The following is an 18,449-nucleotide window of genomic DNA, read 5'->3' as shown; positions in this document are numbered from 1 at the left end:
AGCTAATCCCTTCGAAAAGGAGACTTTTAAAACGGGAAAGACGCATATTTGATGCACGTTTTAAAGCTGAACTGTTACCCGCGAGAACACTACATCCACCTTTCATCAACCTTCACCACTGGGACTACTACTGCTTTTTGCACTATTTCCAAATTATTCAGCAATTAGTTAAACCAATAATAGCTGGCAATTTCGTTCCCGAGGTGCGTTCGCCGGTTGGAGATGCGCCTTTTCTCCCTGCCATTTTCAGCGCAAGCCACCCCATTCCGTCGCTATTGTTACTCCCTTCAGGCGCAAAACACCCGCAGCCTCCCCAGCCCGGGCCGCGTCCCCCGGCGCGAAGCCCGAGCCCCTCACCTCCCCTGCACCTCTCGGTGCCCCGCACGCTCCTTCCTCCCCCCGTTCCTCCTCCTCCTCCCCGCCGGCGGAGCGGCCGCCGCCCGGCGCAGCCCGCAGCTGTCGGGGCGCGCAGAGCTGCGGCCCCAAACCACCCGCAGCAAGCTTGGCCTTCACCGAACGCCCTCTCCGGGAAAAAGAAACGCGTTGGAGGCAAATCTGCGCCCTACGGGACTCGCCTGAACGCAGTAGATTAAAAAGAAAACGGGCTGGAAGGAGCGGAGGAGCGCAGAGGACACTGAGGCACAGAACGGCGCGGGGAAACGAGCTGGGTGCGCGGGGTCCGGCGGGACGGCCGAGCGCCCGGCCCGGGAACGCCGCTCCGGGGGGAAGCCCACCCCCGCCTCCGAGCCCTCTCGTAAAACCAACAGCTAAGAATTTTGTTTTGTCCGAGTAGTTTTTCCGGTCGCATCCAAGGAGCAGCGCGGGAAGGCCGGGGAGGGCAGCTCTGGTGGGCAGTTACACGGAGAAGCGGAGCGAGGGGAAGGGGGGGAGCAGGGATGGGGGGGGCAGGAGACTGCTCCAATTCCTTTGCCTGTAAAATTACAGTGCTGTGGCGGCCGGGAGGTTAAACGAGGAAACACATCGGAAAGTTTGCAGCTGGATACACAGAGCCCCGGCTGCTGCCAGCTCCGCTCCCCTTCCTCCCGCTGCTGGGCTCGGCTCAGGGGCAGCGGCTGCGCCGCGGGGCAGCGAGGGGGTGGAAAAGGGATGCTGCGAGTCTCCCGACTCTTCTCCGAGTCAGGTCTGAGGAACAAAACTCCAGCCGAGCGTGCCCCGTGTGAGCGGGCTCCGTGCTGCCCCAGACACCTGCTGCCCGCAGCCCCTGCCCGGGCACCCCCAGCCCGGCACCACGGCCACCTCCCACCCCGGGCCCCTGGGAAATGGCCACTTCCTTTCTCTCTCTCTCTCTCCTTCCAAAACTTTGGGGTGCAGGAGCTCAGCACAGGGCAGAATAATTCACCCGTCAGCAGCCTTTAAGTGTAGCCACTAAAGAAAATTCACGGCTCTTCGAAGTGCTAACTTAAAATCTCTGGTTTCCAGATTTTATTTCAGGCTACATTCCCCCTTCTCCCTCCCCCCTCCTAACCAGATGACCTTGCTTCAAAACATTTTATTTCCAGCTGAAGTGAAAAATGCTAACATATTAGCTTCTGTAATTGCAGTTTGACAGCACTTGATCTCAATAATTATGCTGCAGCTAAACTATTATTAACGGTTTAAGCTAAAATAAACGGAAATCCCCCTTTGGAAGTGAACAGAAACAAACCATTTGAACTGTTCCGGGGGAAGGTGGGGGTCTCTTACCTGCATTGTAGGCTGCCAGATCTGCTCCAGGCCCTGGGCTTTTCCTTTTCCTGGGTCTCCCCTTCTGGACAGTCCCCACGCCGTTGTAATAAGGCAGTCCCAAAGTGTTGGCAGAGCCCGCTCCCAAAGCCGGGCCCTTCCCAGCGGCTACATCCGAGTGATTGAAATGCACCTGGTACTCCCCCTGGATGAGAGTCTCGAAATGGAGGCGGCAGTACACCAGATTGTCCTTCATGCCAAAGTGATCGCCAGTGGTCAGCATCTTGTTGCAAGTGGTGCAAGTGAAGCAATTTAAGTGATATACCAAATCCCTGGCCCTCATGACCATCTCGGAGGCAGAAATCCCCAGGTGACATCTTGCACATCTCTGAACCGAAAACCTCCTGCAAAACAGAAAGGCCAGAGGGGATGGTGAGAGGCACGTTGCCACCACCTCGTCCTCGGTCGGGCGTGCCCGGAGGGCGGCCGAGGGCTGCGAGGCCCGGGGGCCGCCTGGCCCGGGGCAGCGGCACAAAGCCGGTTTGCAGAGCCCAGCCGGGCGGGCCCTCGGGACGGCAGCGCGGGGACGCCCCGTCCCGTTTGCACCTCGCAGGGCAGCTCCTGCCCCGCCAGATCCCACCAGGAAGAGGCACCGACCCCCGCCCCGCGAACGTCCCGCACCCCCGGGCCGGAGGGAGCAGCGCGGGCGGGCGAGGAGCGGCTCCGCCGGCCCCGCACCCCGCACGGGAGGCCCCGGTACCCGCAGCCGGGCTGGGGGAGCTGTGCCCGGGCCGTGCCCCCCTCCCGGAACACGGCACTCCTCCTCCCCGCGAGCCTCCCTCTGCAGGGGGAGGTTTGAGGAGCCCCCAGCCTGCCCCACGCGTGCCCACGGATCCCCTCCGCTGTCTCCTCAGGACGGAGGGTGCTCGGGGGGGTCGGCGGGCGGTGCCCCCTCCCCGGCTGGTGGCCGAGGGCGAGCTGTACCTGTAGTAGTCCTCCTTGCAGTAGATGCTGCCGTCCTTGCTGAAGCAGGTGAGCTCGGACTCCAGGTTGAGTTTACATTCACAGCACTTCAGGCAGCGCATGTGCCACTGTTTGTCCACAGCCAGGAGGTAATAACGGTCGGAGATTTTCCCCCCGCAGCCGGCGCACAGGGCAGCCCTGTCACTGCTGATGGAAGGCATGGTCTGCTGGGGGAAAACAATTACAGACCGTTAGCGAGAGGGAGAAACTCTTGAGCGCTGCTGGGCTCCCCCTCCCCCTGCCCGGCCGGGCCGCTGCTCTCCCTCGCAGGGGCTGCCAGAGGAGCGGGGGCTCCGCGCCCGCCGCCCCGACAGGCCCCATGCCCGGTCCCCAGGGTCCCGCCGCATCCCACCTTCCCAGGAGGAGGCGGGGAAGCGGGTGAGACAAACAGAAAACCACCCTGGGCTTTAGGGGAGGCGTCCGGACCAGACCCAGAACTTTTTTTTTTTCCTGCTGGATTTTCCAGTCGCAAAACAAGAAAAGATGCTGTTCAATAAACAGGCGCAATAATCACAGAGTAGGGCAAATCGCAGATAGTTAATTTTAAAATTTATTATTATGGATATACTGAGAGTGTCTGCATAGTTAATGCTCTGTGAGTGCGTGTATGTGGAGCGTGTCTGTGTGTGTATTTTCCTAGCTATAAAATTCCGAATGAATTACGATCAAACCCCCAGTAGTCACAGTGCTGCAGACACAGCTCTCTGCAAACTGGTCCCAAACAACACGGATCGCGATCTGCTGTGACCCAAAGTACTGAAGGGATCAGTAAATAAAGCTGCGGAGGAGACGAGCATTACTAAATCCGAGGTGCAGAATATTTTACCGGGAAAACGAAATAGTGGGAAACGTGTTGGAAAGAAAGCGGGAAAAAACGAACAGAGCACTTTAGATTATGCTGGGATAAACTTGGAAGCAATAAAACTAAATGTAAGCCCTATATAATTTAATAGTTTAGTGTCAAATCGCAATCCAATCGAAACCCTCAACCCCCCCCCCCCAAATTCATACATATCCTGTCAACTTCTACCGAAAAAGAAAGAGAGAGAAATATCGGAACCATGTGAGCACGCTTATTTATTTTAGCAGGCACCTTAAAACAGCGTTCGGTGGAGCAGGGTTTGGGGCGGACCTTGCCATACGCTGCTTTCCACTTCGGTCCCGACTCACTCTTACCCGCTCTGCACAAAAGCCCACGGCAGATCCTTTCTTGTGCGAGAGAACCCGAAGCATTTCCTTACAGCTGTGCCCAACACGCGGTTTGTTTTGCTTCGGGGCGGGGGAGAAGTTGTTTGTTTGCTTTTACCTCCTCTAGAGCCTTAAATCCTCGCGCAAAGCAAAAAGCAAAGGCGGATATCGGGGGCAATGGAAAGGGTCCGAGGCTGCGCTTCCAGCACATGCCAGACCCGTTCCTTTCATCCCCTGCTTGCGGGGATCACAAAATCCCGTCGCTGCGAGCGCTCCCGTTTGCACCGCACCATTCCCACTAGCAGAACTCCACACAAATAAAACCCTGGCACTCCACTGGTGTTAGTCACAGGAACCCACCCGGAGCTTGTTTCTTTAAGGCATTAACCGAACTCCGAGTAGGGATCATTTTATAACCAAAATAGTTTCTTGTGAAACCACTTTAAATGAAATAACGATTTTTTTCTACGTTGCTCTTCCAGTAACAAAAATATTCTGAGATTCAGAAATGGCATTCAAGGATCGAGTACTCCATCCCACTATTTGTTATGTACACACGTGTATGCATATACATTATATATAGTTAGATAAAGCTATCATGTCACAATATTTATTCCAACAAAGATCATTCGATGTTGTTTAATTGTATGGAGAAATATTAACTTTTTCAAAGAAAACCAAAATCATTTAGATTAGAAATCACGTCCCACCCTTATAGCACAAAGGCTGTTTTCCAGTCAGTATTTCAGGATTAATTCACTGTCACCTTTAAGCAAATTTCCACATAGCATTAAGAGAAAGAACACATACTGATGGAGTTTGAAAACCCGAGAACAGATCTTCCTTGCATATGCCCGTATCAGCTTACAAGACAGCATTTAACCAACGTGCGAGATCGTTTCACTTCAGAATTATTTCTTAACAAAAAAAAAAAAAAAAAAAAAGCATACGTGAATTGTTGAATCAGTTAAGACACTTCGGAAATCTCTCCCACTCTGCCAGCTTAACGCCGGTTAGACGGATGCATCCTTTTATTATCTAAACGTATTAATATACAAGCACTATGCATCCGCAGACAGAAGGTAAAAAGTGGTAAAGTTATAAAAAATCGCATCCATCCGTCTCCCTGAAACATATCTTCCAGTTCTGTTTGCCATGTTTACAAACCCACATATTAAAATTATTTTTAAAAAACAATAACTTAAAGGCACTCGGGTTTGTTTTGCTTTGGGTTTTTTTTTTAAATAAATGCTATAAAGACTGTCTCACTGTAGACATCCTACCTGAAAAATAACACAGAACTGGATTCTCTGCTGTTTGTGTTTCCATTCTGCAGACAAAAAATTCGCTGTGCCAAAATGTTACCGTTATAAAGCCATACTTCGCCTCTTCCTAAAAACTTTGGAAGGCCGGACAGGCTGGGGGAAGGGAAGGAGTTCTTGGACGCTACCAAAAGGCTGGTCTATCTTTCTGTTTTCTCGCAAGAGCAGTACCGTTCATTTCACCCAAGCGTTACTATTACTATGCATATTATTAATAATTAACAGTTTCATGCCTTTCCCCACGGTTTCATTTAATCTTTTGGGGTGCCTTTCTGCTCAGTTCTCTTCCGATTTAGCATTTTGCATACGTTTGCCCCCGATCTGTTATTTTAGGGGAAAAGCCGTATCTGTGAGGGGTTTGGTACGTTTAGGGGGGTGCCTGACTCTCCCATTCCTTCGGCTCCTACCGTTTCCGTCTCTCCCCTGTCTATAGCCGAGCTGATGGCCGGTGCTTCGCTTTTGGTTCTCCGATCCATCTCGTCGATGACCCCGTGCATCTCCGAGCCGGAAAGACTGTGGAAAAGCATCGCTGAGGAAGCAGAGGAGGAGGGCCCGAGTTGCTGCTGCTGCTGACAGTTGTCGGGGTCCCTGCAGGAGCCCAGAACTTGCATTAACCGGAGCCCTCCCCCATGCATCTAGCACGGCCGCCCCGTCTGTCCTCGGGCACCGGGCTGTTCCCCCGGCAGAGCTCTCCGGAGCGCGGCGCAGGCACTGGTCCGAGCTTTCAGGGGGATGGGGCGCAGAAAAGGCGGGCGAAGGGGCTGAGGGAGAGGGGATAACTGATGGTGTGAGCTTCGGGGCTCGGATCTAGTCTGTTGCGCGGCCCCGGCACATCCCTCTAGGAGGCTTCTTCAGTGCAGGGCTCATTGCCCCAGGTGCAGTCCCAGGCTTTATGCTCTGGCCCAGCTGGTGGAAGGCTGGGCAGGTTTACGGTTGGGAGGGATTAATAAATAATAGAAATATAAAAAAAAAATTAAACCATCTTCGGTGAGAAATAAATAATAATTGAAAAAAAAATAACGACAAGCCCCCTACATCGTACTGTGCGAAATTTAGAGGAGCAAAGCGAGGGAGAGGGAGGTTGCAGCAGGCGGAGAGCAGGCTGGTGCTGCAGGGAGGCTGGGGCGGGTGCCCACCGTACGCACTCACAGTCCAGAGGGCTGGCAGCGGCGGCAGCTCAGGGGCAAAGTTTGCTCCTTCCCCCGCTCCTCCCCCAGCCCGGTGGAGCTCATTGGGAAAAGAAAAAGCCAAGGGGAAGGAGGGAGAGTTGGACGGGCACCAGATGGGACGAGCGCTCGCGGCCCCCCTCTCTCCTTAAAGCGGCGCGGCCCGCGGGGGCCGGGGCGGGAGCGCGGCCGGGGCCGGAGCCGCGGCGGGGCTGGAGCGGCGGGGCTGGAGCGGCGCGTCTGCGGCGCGGGCACCGCGCGGGGCTCCGCGCCTTTTCTACAGCCCCGCTGACATCATGTCCTGCCCCGCCGCCATTGGCTGCGCCCGCCCGGGCCCGCCGCATGTGCTCGGGGCCGGGGCTGGCCCCGCGCTGGCCCCGCACCCTGTCCCCGCACCGGCCCCGCCCGGCCCCGCCGCCCGGGCACTGCCGCGCCCCGCGGGCCCCGCGGCCTCGGGCCCCGCACCCAGGTTGGTGTCGGTCACCCGGTGACCCTCGGCGACGTGTGGCACCGTGGCGTGACAAAGAGCGCGCGGGGCAGAACACGGCGAGGGACAAGGAGCGGCCGAAAGTTTGCACCGCTCTGAGATCGTGGCACCCCAAACTGTCATGACCAGTTGAATGCGCCCAACAACCCTCCTCATGATGAACGCTCAACGTTTGAACATAGTAATTTGAGTCATCCCAGTTCGTGGAGCCTTCCACTGACCCGGGCCTCACGTATCTCTCGTTTCCAAGTAGACTGTAAGAAAACCAGGCCAAGAAGGTCTCTGAACTAGAGGAGAAGCTTCAGAAAGCCTCCAGAAAAGACAAAGAGTACTCAGGGAGACCGTTCATGATGTCTAAATATTTATCCAGGAGGTGGGTAGTGAGGAAGGACTAATTAGTATTAAAGATGTCAAATATCACACTTCTAATTACGTTACAAAGGTAGCACAAGGGAAGGTAAATGTGAATGCACACTGAGCTCATGAGACTCGCTGCTCATGGTGACTGGGAGCTCTTACATCACTCGGGTGGTGTGTTCTGGCAGAGCCATTTGCCTCTTACAGGTATAGTGTAGTCAGGGCTATCCTTGCTAAAACCGGAATTACTCTGGTTATAGGCAAACTTTGCTGGGTTTATGTGCTCCGTTCTTACAATAATCGAGGCTTTTCATCATCTTTCTGTTGAGATTGCTCTGAGTAGTTAAAGACATTTGCATGTCACAGAGGAGAACAAAGTGTCTCTTGTAGAAATGCATATGAAATAGCCACAAGACCCCTCAAGAAACCATACAGAATGCAAGCTAATTCCACATCTGTGGGAACTATCCAAGGACTGTCCTAAAATCAGACCTTGGAAACAATGGAAGTTCATGTTTGAACTCAGATTAGAATTCTGCAGCACAATTAGAGGCACTGTATGGTATTTATCTTGATAAAATAATCTTTCCCTTGCTCTGTAAAGTCGCGAGGCGTTTCCCGACCCCGCCTTGCTGGGAGGTTTGGCTCCAGTGAGGCTGTGGGATGTTGCCCACCGGACAGCACGGACCCACCATGGGACACTGCTGGGTTAGGTTCACTTAAGTGATTTGCTGTACAGATCCTTACCCACGGCTCTGCACCACACTGTCCTTAGATGTTCTAATACCAGATTAATTCCCCATCACGGAATTGATTACATACTTTTTGCAGTTAAGAAAGGTCAGGGATTCGTACACTCTATCTGACACTGCTAATTATCAAAAAGATTTTAGATATTTAACGGCATTAAAATACAGAATCGCCTCAGTGGATGGAACCAATAAAACCAAAAGCACATTGAAAAAGTATGGCATGACCTCCAGTTCACAGGCTATCTCTGATTCCCTTCCTAATGGATATACAAACACAAGAAGACATCCAACCCTTGCTACCAAAACACAAGGAGAGTAACAGAATGTAAACATAAAGCTGCTAATGTACACACTGACACTTGAATGACATTTACATTGTTCAGAATAAAATCCAGGATATTCTTGAATAATGAGCAACAGAGAAATTGCTGGAGCAAAATCGTCTTCGGAATGAGACGCGGGCTCATTTGAAATGAGAGCTTTTCCATTAGAAAAATGGTGCAGCTAATAATAAAGTCTTTTAACCTGTATTTTGTTATAGGTGACAGGTGAACAAATCACAGGTCTTGAGTTTCTCTACCCTGCCTCTCTTGGTAACGTCATCTCCAGTACCATCTGCTACCTACCAGACAAACAGACCAACCACATAATGAGGTACCAGCTTCCACCCAGCTACCGTGACTAAATCAGAACAAAAGATTCAACGCCTCCTTCAACAAAGGAACACAAGTCTAAGCTGTCTTTGCTAATTGCTGGGTTTCAGGTTGTCTGTTACAGATTTTAAGTGAGCTACAAACTTCTATCAAATACTCATAGCTGTTGGATAAAGGTACTAAGAATAAAACATAAATGGAAGCAAAAGGTAAGAAAGAAGAGAAGAAAGCTTAGAAAATAAGTAACTACTTATGGTAATTTAAAGGCTGTGGAATAATATAAACATGAAAGACCAGGGGGCAGAGTGATTGATATCTCATATGTTTTCGATGCCCCTACGGTTATTAGACTGCAATATATGGGAACATACAATAAACTATGAATTAAAATGTAATTGTAGCTTCAGGCATCTTCTTCATTGTCTGCTGTGGTGTTATGTCTTCATGCACCGTGATTGACAAGGTGTAATTAATCATCTTACTCAGTTGTAAATATGGGCACCCTTCACAGTAGGCATCAGGAAGTGTGTACCAGCAAAGGAAGCAATAGTTGACGCTGAGATACCATTAAATCAAAATCAGAGCGCGTACATGTTCAGAAATGTGTGTTTGGTGTGATGCTGTTATCGTTTATTTCGAAAATACTGTACCAACAGATTTACTTGATTTGCAAGTTAACTACAACATTAACTGGTTTTATTTATTTTGTCTCTTCTTCATTTTTATAGGCAATGATGTTGTTCTCCCAAAATGTGAGCCAGTTTGCCTCTCATCAGCAAGTGGAGCTGAGCTCAGCTCCTGCTCTGCCCGAGTCGCTGCGGACAGACCAGCAGCCTCAGAGTCAGCTGCTCCATGGACTGGCCTGAAACGGTCCCGGGAATTGTGGCTCCATTCGTGGATCACTTCTTGCACTTCTATAGACTGAGTTGGACACTTTGGGTCATTTTAAAGTGAAAGAGAATAACGAAGTTACCTCAATAAGAAATATTGTTCTGTTTAAAAACAGGACATTTCTTGTCACCATTGCTGTCCCTTAATTGTAAATGAACATCTTTTTAAGGATTTTTTTCCATATTCCAGGGCAAGAAATACTTTCTATCTTTTTCTGTTTTGAAATGATTGCTATCCTTATCTAGTGAGTGCAGAAATGGTGTCTGAGTCATGGGAAATTGAAGTGGTTTGTCTCAGGAAAATTTGGTAGTATGCGTGTTTTTGATGCACGTAGAGCTGCTGAATGAATAATTGGCCCCTATTTAATGTCCTCTGCTTTAAAGCTGTCTGGTACATTTGCTGTTTAAAAAAATGTCTTTCAAAGCTGTTAAATATGTAACAAAAAGAGGTTGCTCTCCCCATTCTGACGTGAACAAAGCCATACAGTGAGGTGCCCGAGGTACTTCCAGCATGGCATTAATTACAAACACAATCATAAATGGAGATCTGCAAAGTTCTCCAGTTCCATTTCTCTGCAGTACCAGCTGATGAGTGCTTGGTAAAGGCACGCAGGAAAAACATCTGTCCAGGAATTAGCTATTAAATATTAAGCCAAGTATTTTTCAGAGAGTATGGGATCTGTTGGATCTATAATTCCACCATCTACCCCTGATGGAATAAGATCTCTGGCTGTCTCAGAAGCAAACCGAGCTTAAAACAGGAGTGCACTCTCAAGAAGATGATCGACTAAGAATGTGTTTTATTTTGATTTGAAAAACTGTCAATCACAGATAGAAAAGACCAAATAATATTATTATATAATACTAGCTAATTGTATTTGTCTGGTAAACCAGGAAAGCGCAGGAAAGAGGAATAATACAGTTCAGAAGGAAAATATTCCGAAGGTTTTGCCCAGATGTTGTGCTGAAATTGTTTGTCACTGGTACAAGCAATCGATTTCAGAGGAAAATACATGCATGGATGTATAGATGTGAGGGAAAATAAGCTGTCCAATGTCTCACATATTCCAGTTTATATAGCCACAGCTATTTAAACAATTCCAAAACTGCCTCTACGGGTGTCAAAGAGGGAGGGAAATCTTCAACCACATGATCTTCTCTCCAGAGTCCTGTTAAATCCACTGAACTTAAAACAGAACAAGAAGTGTGAAATATGGGTTTGAACATGTTATGTCAGAAATGTAAAGGTTGGAAGCCTTTTTAGTAACCGATATTAATATTGTATTAAATGTTATGAAAAGGTAGGTGTTGGGGAGAAGGGCTGGGCTCACGTGCAATTTTGTCAAGGTTTTTATCTGTGATTATGATTCCAGATGTATCTATTCCCTGAGGAGAAAAATGAAGTAAAGTTGGCATGTGACATGTGTTTTAAGGTGTTTGGCACAGTTTCCCAAAGTGATGACAAAATGTTCATTTTTATTACAGCGAATTGGTAAAGAAAATACGATTCTGAAGGTCAGTAGCTGTGCATTTAAGACAACTTCGGAGTTTTATTTTGGAGAATACACATTTTTGGTGGTGTGCTTAGATCTGGTTGCCTGACAGGCATCTACCAGAGTAAATAATGTGAATAGAATCATGTTTACAAAATACAGAGCGGTAATTACTGGAAATTTGGTGAATCTCACGCACAGAATATGGCAAAGATTGCAAAAATGGCTCTTTTTGGATCTAGTAGTGTCGCTGCTTCTTAATGATGTTTTTTAATCGCTTTACTACAGACTAATCTTTTTGCTCTACAGTTACAGCTCAAGGAAGTGTGAGAAGGTCCTTTGTAGGAACACGTTTTTCATGTAGATGGACAGGGTTTTTTAAATATATTTTTTTTAACCAAGCTGGGGGAGGTATTCCTTGTGGTGCAAAGTATTTGCCCAAGTGGCCATTAGGAGTGTGTGGCTGCCCCGTGCCCCCTCCCTGCAGCCCCAGCTCGGTGCTGCCAGCAGGGCACCCCGGCTGCAGCCCCAGCAAACACTCCCCCATAAACCTTTTACAAGTTGCACGTCCACCAATCGCGAGGGCTCCAGCCCGCCCTGATTGGGTGTCCCGCGGATTTGGTAAACACGGCTACACAACAAAAACAAGGTTTGGGGAGGAAAGGCTCCAATGGCATCGCCTCCTTTGAATATTCAGAGCCTGAGAATATGATTAACTCCATATTTTATAAGTAAACTCCCCCAGCCCCGGATCCATCTGCAAATATTCAGAGTGATGTGCTCAATACATTCCTTTTCTGTTCTATAACCACATTTCTTTGTGAATTTAACCACATCAGAAAGCACTTCAGGTTTCTAACACAAATATTCGATGCATTTAATGTAAGGAAGCTTCCTTTATTGGAGGTGATTGGGAACATTTTGTATTTTATAGGTATATTTAAAAGGTTAGCAGTAGGGGGGAATCGTCTGTGGAAAATCTGTCTACAGCTGAAATTTTTAGATGCAGAAGTGTTGCTGAAATGTCTGATACATTCACATTCTTTTGTTAAGTAGCTTACAGGACTATCCTCTTAGCTACCAGATACCCAGCTCCTCTTTTTTTTTTTTTTAAGTCAAATAACATTCCTCCTTTTTTCCCCCTTATTTGTTATTTTTAGTAGTTTACACTTGGTTTGGTTTTTTTGTGTACAATTAGAAGATCTTCATTTTCATGGGCTTTTTAATTTTTTTCATCAATTTGGTTGTTGTTTTCAGTAGTCTTCTGCAACTTTATTTTATCTTTGGTGCATGCAGAGAAGCCTCTCATTGGCTGGTACCTTCTTGATAGTGATTTACAAGTTTTCCCAGATTAATTTTCCATGGGGTAATTTTTCTCCAACACAACATAGCTCCAATTAAAGAAAAGAATGCTGAAGGTTAATGTATTTTATAACACAATTTAGAAATTCATTTTTGAAGTCCTTGTGTTTGTATTTTAAATTTAGAATCTTATTTATATTTCAGTATCAGAAAAATACTGTGGACAGTTTGAAAATTAGCAGGGTGGTATTTTCCAGCCATTGAAACGTGCCTGCCTAACGAAGGCAGAAGACTTGCTCACTAGATTTATTTTAAAGCAGTGCTTTTAGATATTCATAAATTAAAATGGCAGTTTTCAATGAGATACTTATTACTATTTTATTTGATATTTGTGAGATATCTGACCATTTAATATTTATCCTTTATTTCTCTGAGCTGATCTAATTGCACCTCTCTATTTCGCATTTATTTCTCTTTGCAAACACTACATTATTCACTCTCTCCTGTGCTTATTAAACAGTGCCACCTGCACCAAATGAAACAAAGCTTCTCCATCAATCTATCCCAGCTAAAGAACCCCGACTATATATTATAATTAATTGAAGCTCAATTGAACACTTGAGTCTGAACTAGATACAGTAACCTGAAAAAACATTAAAAAAATTAGGATGTACTTTAAAGAAATCTTTTAAATGAAAATGTTCACTCCAAACTGAGAACCTAACCTCGTACCAAGCACTCTTCATCAGCTCCGCACAGTACCTCAAGTAGCAATTAGCAGGTCCTTTAATTAATTAACTATTCCCTGTACATCACAGGGATTTTTGTGGCACTAACGTCATCCTCCATAAGTGAATACCAAATGCAGTCAATATTTTGTCACTCGGAGCCCTTCTCTGGACTACCTGAATGCCCACCGCCTGGCTGTGCAGCAGCACTCCCCGCCCGGAGCAGGTACGGAGCAGCGCAGGCTGTGCGGGGCAGCGGGAGGGGATGCGGGAGCGGGGTCAGGAGCGGGGGGCTCGGGTTCGCCGGGGAGGAAACCAGAGAGGACGCAAATGGAAGCGGGGACGGGGAAACCTTCCCCGTCAGGACTTCACTGCCAAGCTGGGTGTGCGGTGCAGCTCCCAGGGCTGGGGCTCTGCTGCCCGGGTGCCCCTCGCTGCCCTGCCCGCGCTCCCAGGGCACGGTCGCTCAGTGCCAGGTCAGACACGCCGAGGGCAGAGGGCACTTCCCACCCATCCGGGACACTGCGCCCGTTTTACACTTTGCAAACTTTCTGTATCTCACCGGGGCTGATTACTTCCAGTGGGATTCTCATTTGGGAAAATATTAAGTCATTTTAAGGGAATTGCCATCCGAGGATGAGACACGAGATACGTATTGCTGGGTTGAAGATTTACAAAAGATGCAGTATGTAAATTTGTTTATATAAATATGTATAAGATATATCACAGTATGAGGCTCTGTGTGTGTGGATGAACATATGTGTGTGTATCCATCTCTCTATTTGCAGATTCAGACACAGACATATGTTATCATTTCTTAGAGGCAAATATCTGCAGAAATAATTCTTTGTGTTCAGTAGTTTTCTTTAGTGTGTGGTAAGTTCCTCTTCAGAGATTTCTGTGTTCAGGAAAGATCTTGTGAATGTAATGTACAGCATGATGAAATCAAATAAAGTATGCCTTGTATGATTTTGCAAGAATTATACATTAGCACTCTCTTTAAACGTGTGTAATATTTTGAATTATGGAACCAACTTTATAGATAGTTTTAAAATAATAAATAATATATATTGTGGACTTGTAGAAACAGACACAGTAGAAATATCAAGAAAGAAGAAAAAATTATTATTCAAATAATTTGAGATATTTGCCAAGTGATATTATAATTTTAAAACCCCACCACATTTAATTTCAACTCTTCATGAGGAGTAATATGTATTCAATTACTGAAAGATAGTAACTGATTCCAGCAAAATTTGCTATTTTGTAAGAGTAAGAGAAATTTCCATTTCCACCTCATGGACTCTTCTGCATCACTGTTCCCGCAACTTCAGTTAAAAAATTTTTGGCACGAGCAAAATATAAGTACAAATATAAAGCTCAACTGATAAGCTATGACTGTATCTCTGTTTTTGCTGTGTAAATCTGCTCTTATCAATAATTCACTATTCATGTTCTACAAAGACTCCGTCTTTACATTTTTAATTAGCACGTACAGTTTTACAAAGGTAATTAGAGACAGGGAAATACTAATCTCTGTACCTGGAGTCCCCATGTCACAATTTACCACACATTTTTTCCAGTAGCTTTGGCAAATGAATGCTCTGTTTTGATACATCAATCTCAAACAAAGGTGGACTCCGATGCAATTTTTCACTGTTCATTTCCCTGAACCTTTTGGGATATAAAGAATCGTGAACAAATACTTAACAGGCTGATCAATAGCCATTGACCGGCCGGAGCCCCTCGTACCCTAACAAGCACAGCTTGATCATGTATATTTGATCATGGAAAATTTCAAAGCACCTTCAGACAGCAGAGCAAGTCTTGCCATGGCATCTTTGTGCTATTTCCTGGAGCACGTATTTCCCAGGATTTAGCTTTCCCATTAATGGGAACTTACTGCACACACGTCTGATGAAGCTCAAGATCCCCAATTTCAGTGTTATATATCCCCAGTATTTCATAGCTATGGCCAATATAAAACACCATCCTCACATTTTAGGAGAGGAAACTCTGGATGTGCCTATGGATTCAATGGACCCCAGAGTGCAAATTTAAAAAGCCCTATCGTTATAAATCTTGCATTCCTGTTAAGTGTTGGCATGCACATTACACTGAGGTGTGTTAAGTTTATCTTAGTGGAAAAATTGCAGTAAAAACCTTTCCCTTGATATCCTTTTAAATACATGTTCACATACGTATAAAATAAAAAAATATTCCAGTTCACAGCTGTGTTAGCCCTCTGCCTTATTAATACCATGGAAAGAGATAAAGATCTAAGCAAAAAATATTTACAGTGAAAAATGTCTTTGCAGAACTTTATTATCCTTCGTAATTCCACATCCAGTGTTTTTCATATAGGAATTTCAGTTTATCATTAAAATATAACACTGATGCTACATTTGTATAGCTGCCTTTTCTGCTTATAATCATAATGTTTATTCTAACTTTCTGGGCTTATTATTTTAGACAGATATCAGTTTAATTAGCTTAAGCTGTCATACTCTAATAAATACAGACGGGTTGCCTGGTTCGGGAGGAGGAAGGTGGCTGCAGATTTCAGGAGCAGAGACAGTTAATGCTTTGTACATTATCATGTAAACAGCAAAAGGACAAAAATAATTACCTGATAAACTTTCAATTTCTGACTCTCCCCTATATGCTTTCTGACCAATTTTTCTATAGAAAATCCATTCAAATTAGGCAAGTCCTCTAAATATCTGCAGCATCTGCTGGTTCAGACACCTTCCTTTATGCAGAGTACCATTTTCATATGATAATACATGTAATATGATATAGAATGACAGAATGCATGACAGTTGCCCATAATACATAGAAAGTCACTCAAAGGACAGAAGCGACATTTGGATAATTAGCATCCATTGGGCAGTCAATCATGCGAATAGAAAAAACTGCACAAAACCCACAATGGAGTTAGAAAACAAAAGGGACCCCAGCCAGTCTCAGGATTAACTGCTCTAAAGCGATCTAAATGCTTTTGTATCTAAAGAACTGAGGCTCCCAGGGCTGCCCTGTTCCCCTCTAGATACCCAGGGAACTAATTGTGGCGATCAAAGTTAAAGCATTCTCTCTTCTTTATAGACTGCTAAATACACAGAAAAATTATTTCTCCATTCGTGTTCATTAAACTATTTTAAAGTTAAAAAACTGATGCCACGTTCTTTTGCCAAGTGAAATGAGCTGGAGTATTGAGGTTGTCCTGCTTTTATGAGAATACAACAGCCCTTTTAATTTAAACTCTGTCTTTGTTTGATTAATATTATTTTGCTGTTGTCCAGTCTGCTATCTCTTTCTTTTTGGATAACGAAGGCAATTGCCATTAAAAACTCTTGTGTGAGAAAAACCTGGAAACAGGAATAGAAATAATAATGATAATAACAAAGCCCATTAAGAAAATTAAGCAGGAAAGGTCGCACAATTTCTTAGTAACTGCCACTTTATAAAATAAATAAAATATTTTGTCACTCAATATATGCAGCTCAGAATATTTCCTTTCCCCAGATTAGGTAGAAGATGAGGGCAGCCTCCTTTAAAGCTCCATCTAACAGAAGAGAGAGAGAAAGAGAAGAGATACAGAGAGAGCCCCAGGATGTGGAAAGTCATGAAAATACCTACCCTGGAGACAGTATTCCCATAGGATCCTTTTCATACAAATTCCAACTTGCCTAATGCCCTTAATGAATGAAATAAAAAGAGAATTCAGAAAGGCCCATGCTGATGGCTCCTGCTGGAAAGTGTGTGGTTTAAGGCATAGCTGCAGCAGTTCTGGGAGGGAAGCGGCTCCGGTCCCCATCAGCCAGGCAGACAGGAATCACTGGGGCGAAATCTTCCCCTCACACATTTGCAATTGACTGGAAATAACATCACGACACCTTGGGATAATTGACGCCTTCTTACCTTTCGTTGTCCTTTGTAATTAATATTGGTGGATCTAGAGGTTTCTCCCAGGCACAGATAAGAGGAAGGTGGAAGGGGTGGGGAGAGAGCGCGTGTGTGCGTGAGTGTGTGCGTGAGTGTGTGGAGAGAGACGGAGGGAGAGGGAAGGAGAGAGCAGAGAGGCTTTGGTTGTGTCTCTGCTTGGGGAATGGTGTGCTGGTGGATTCCTGGGGATGTGCACTGGGGGCTTTGCAAACCTCTGGAGTTCTAAAGGCAAGACAGAAAGTGAGCGGTAGGATGAGCTGGATCTCCCCTGCCAGTCCTCACAGAGTTCCAGCAGCCGTGACCTTCAACCTCTTGGCTGTGTGGGAGCCCCACCTCGAGCCCTTGCCCGGCTGCTGTGCCAGCTCCACCCGGCAGCGGGGACAAGGACAGCACGGGGAAGGAGGCAGGGACACACTGAGATCACAAGGGCTTTTTGCCCACTCCAATGGGCCTCTGGTGACAAATCAATCACGGCCCCTTCAAACCAATGGTGCTGCCAGTCTGCAGCTCCCCAACCCTGCCCAGCCTCCCCCGGCTCCGGCTCTCCTGCCTGACACTCAGCTGGTCACGGGGGCTCCTCTCAGGGCAGGGCTGCTGTTCACAGCTTCACTTGGTCATTAGCAGCGTTCCTTCTCCGTCTCCCTCCTGCTCTGTCTTTACCTACCCTCTATTTATTTATTAAATACTGAAAACTAATATTAGAAGGGGGATTGTGACACGCAGTGGCACTTGTAAATAAGTTGGTATCTGCCTTCTTAAAAGAGCCCAGATTTATTTATTTATTTGGTTTTATACATTAGGAAGAGCTACCTGTTCTAATGTAATGAGGCGATGTGATCAATATAATCAGGGACAAAGAAAGGAGGCCTTGCAGGATGCTCACTGCACCTCCTCCTTCCCTTTATTTTACATTAATAAAGCTGGCTTCAGTGATTTTCTCCCACTACACCCATATGACAGGAATTGTTTTTCAATTATCTTTTTTTGCAGACATTGGTTAAAATACAATTTTAGGTCCATTTTGAAGCTATGAGGCAGACCCTTAGCTGGAACAAATTTACATCGCTACTGAAATTCTCGAATTTTCAACACAAAATTGCTACTACATCCTAATAAGCACTTCTTTCAATACTGGCTTTATCCCAAATATCTGAAAAATGTTTCAAAGCAGAGAAACAGTAATATAAGAATAGTGCTTAAAAGTTTAGGAAGAACAAAGTACTCTTACAGGTTTTGTGATCTTAGGAATTGCATTCTCTGTTCCCTCCTCTCTCCCTTCCTTGCCACCCCCACCCCCCCAAACCCTAATACAAAGGGGGAAAAAAATCAAAATGAGGTCTTAACAGAGCATGCACTGCTCTTAGTCCTCTCTAACCTTAATCCCCGGAATAGAATCCTCCTACAGCCAAAGAAAAACCCAGAGTCTTGCACATCAAGGAGAAGGGAGGGGTCCCTCCCCA

General features: G+C 46.2%; 1 protein-coding gene across 6 annotated transcripts in view; it reads right to left on the bottom strand.

Annotated features, from left to right (window-relative positions):
* Positions 1–18,449, bottom strand: part of LHX2 (LIM homeobox 2) — a 49,777-nt gene that overhangs the window by 16,021 nt on the left and 15,307 nt on the right. Inside the window, exons 1-3 of one of the 6 annotated variants that reach the window (XM_027687873.1) lie at positions 5,624–6,384; positions 2,668–2,873; positions 1,705–2,087 (exon numbers count right to left, since the gene is read on the bottom strand). In XM_027687873.1, coding sequence (XP_027543674.1) covers positions 1,705–2,087; positions 2,668–2,873; positions 5,624–5,851 — 817 coding nt within the window. In that variant the 5' untranslated portion in view covers positions 5,852–6,384. Of the gene's footprint in view, positions 1–1,704; positions 2,088–2,667; positions 2,877–3,882; positions 3,982–5,177; positions 5,521–5,623; positions 6,385–18,449 lie in introns of those variants that run through there. The other 5 variants (XM_027687874.1, XM_027687879.1, XM_027687876.1 and 2 more) reach the window with 5 other exon arrangements.

This window comes from Neopelma chrysocephalum, unplaced genomic scaffold (genome assembly GCF_003984885.1).
Source record: "Neopelma chrysocephalum unplaced genomic scaffold, ASM398488v2 Primary Assembly neopelma1_74, whole genome shotgun sequence".
NCBI classification, from domain to species: domain Eukaryota; kingdom Metazoa; phylum Chordata; class Aves; order Passeriformes; family Pipridae; genus Neopelma; species Neopelma chrysocephalum.
This window is presented reverse-complemented; position numbering and strand designations above follow the sequence as displayed.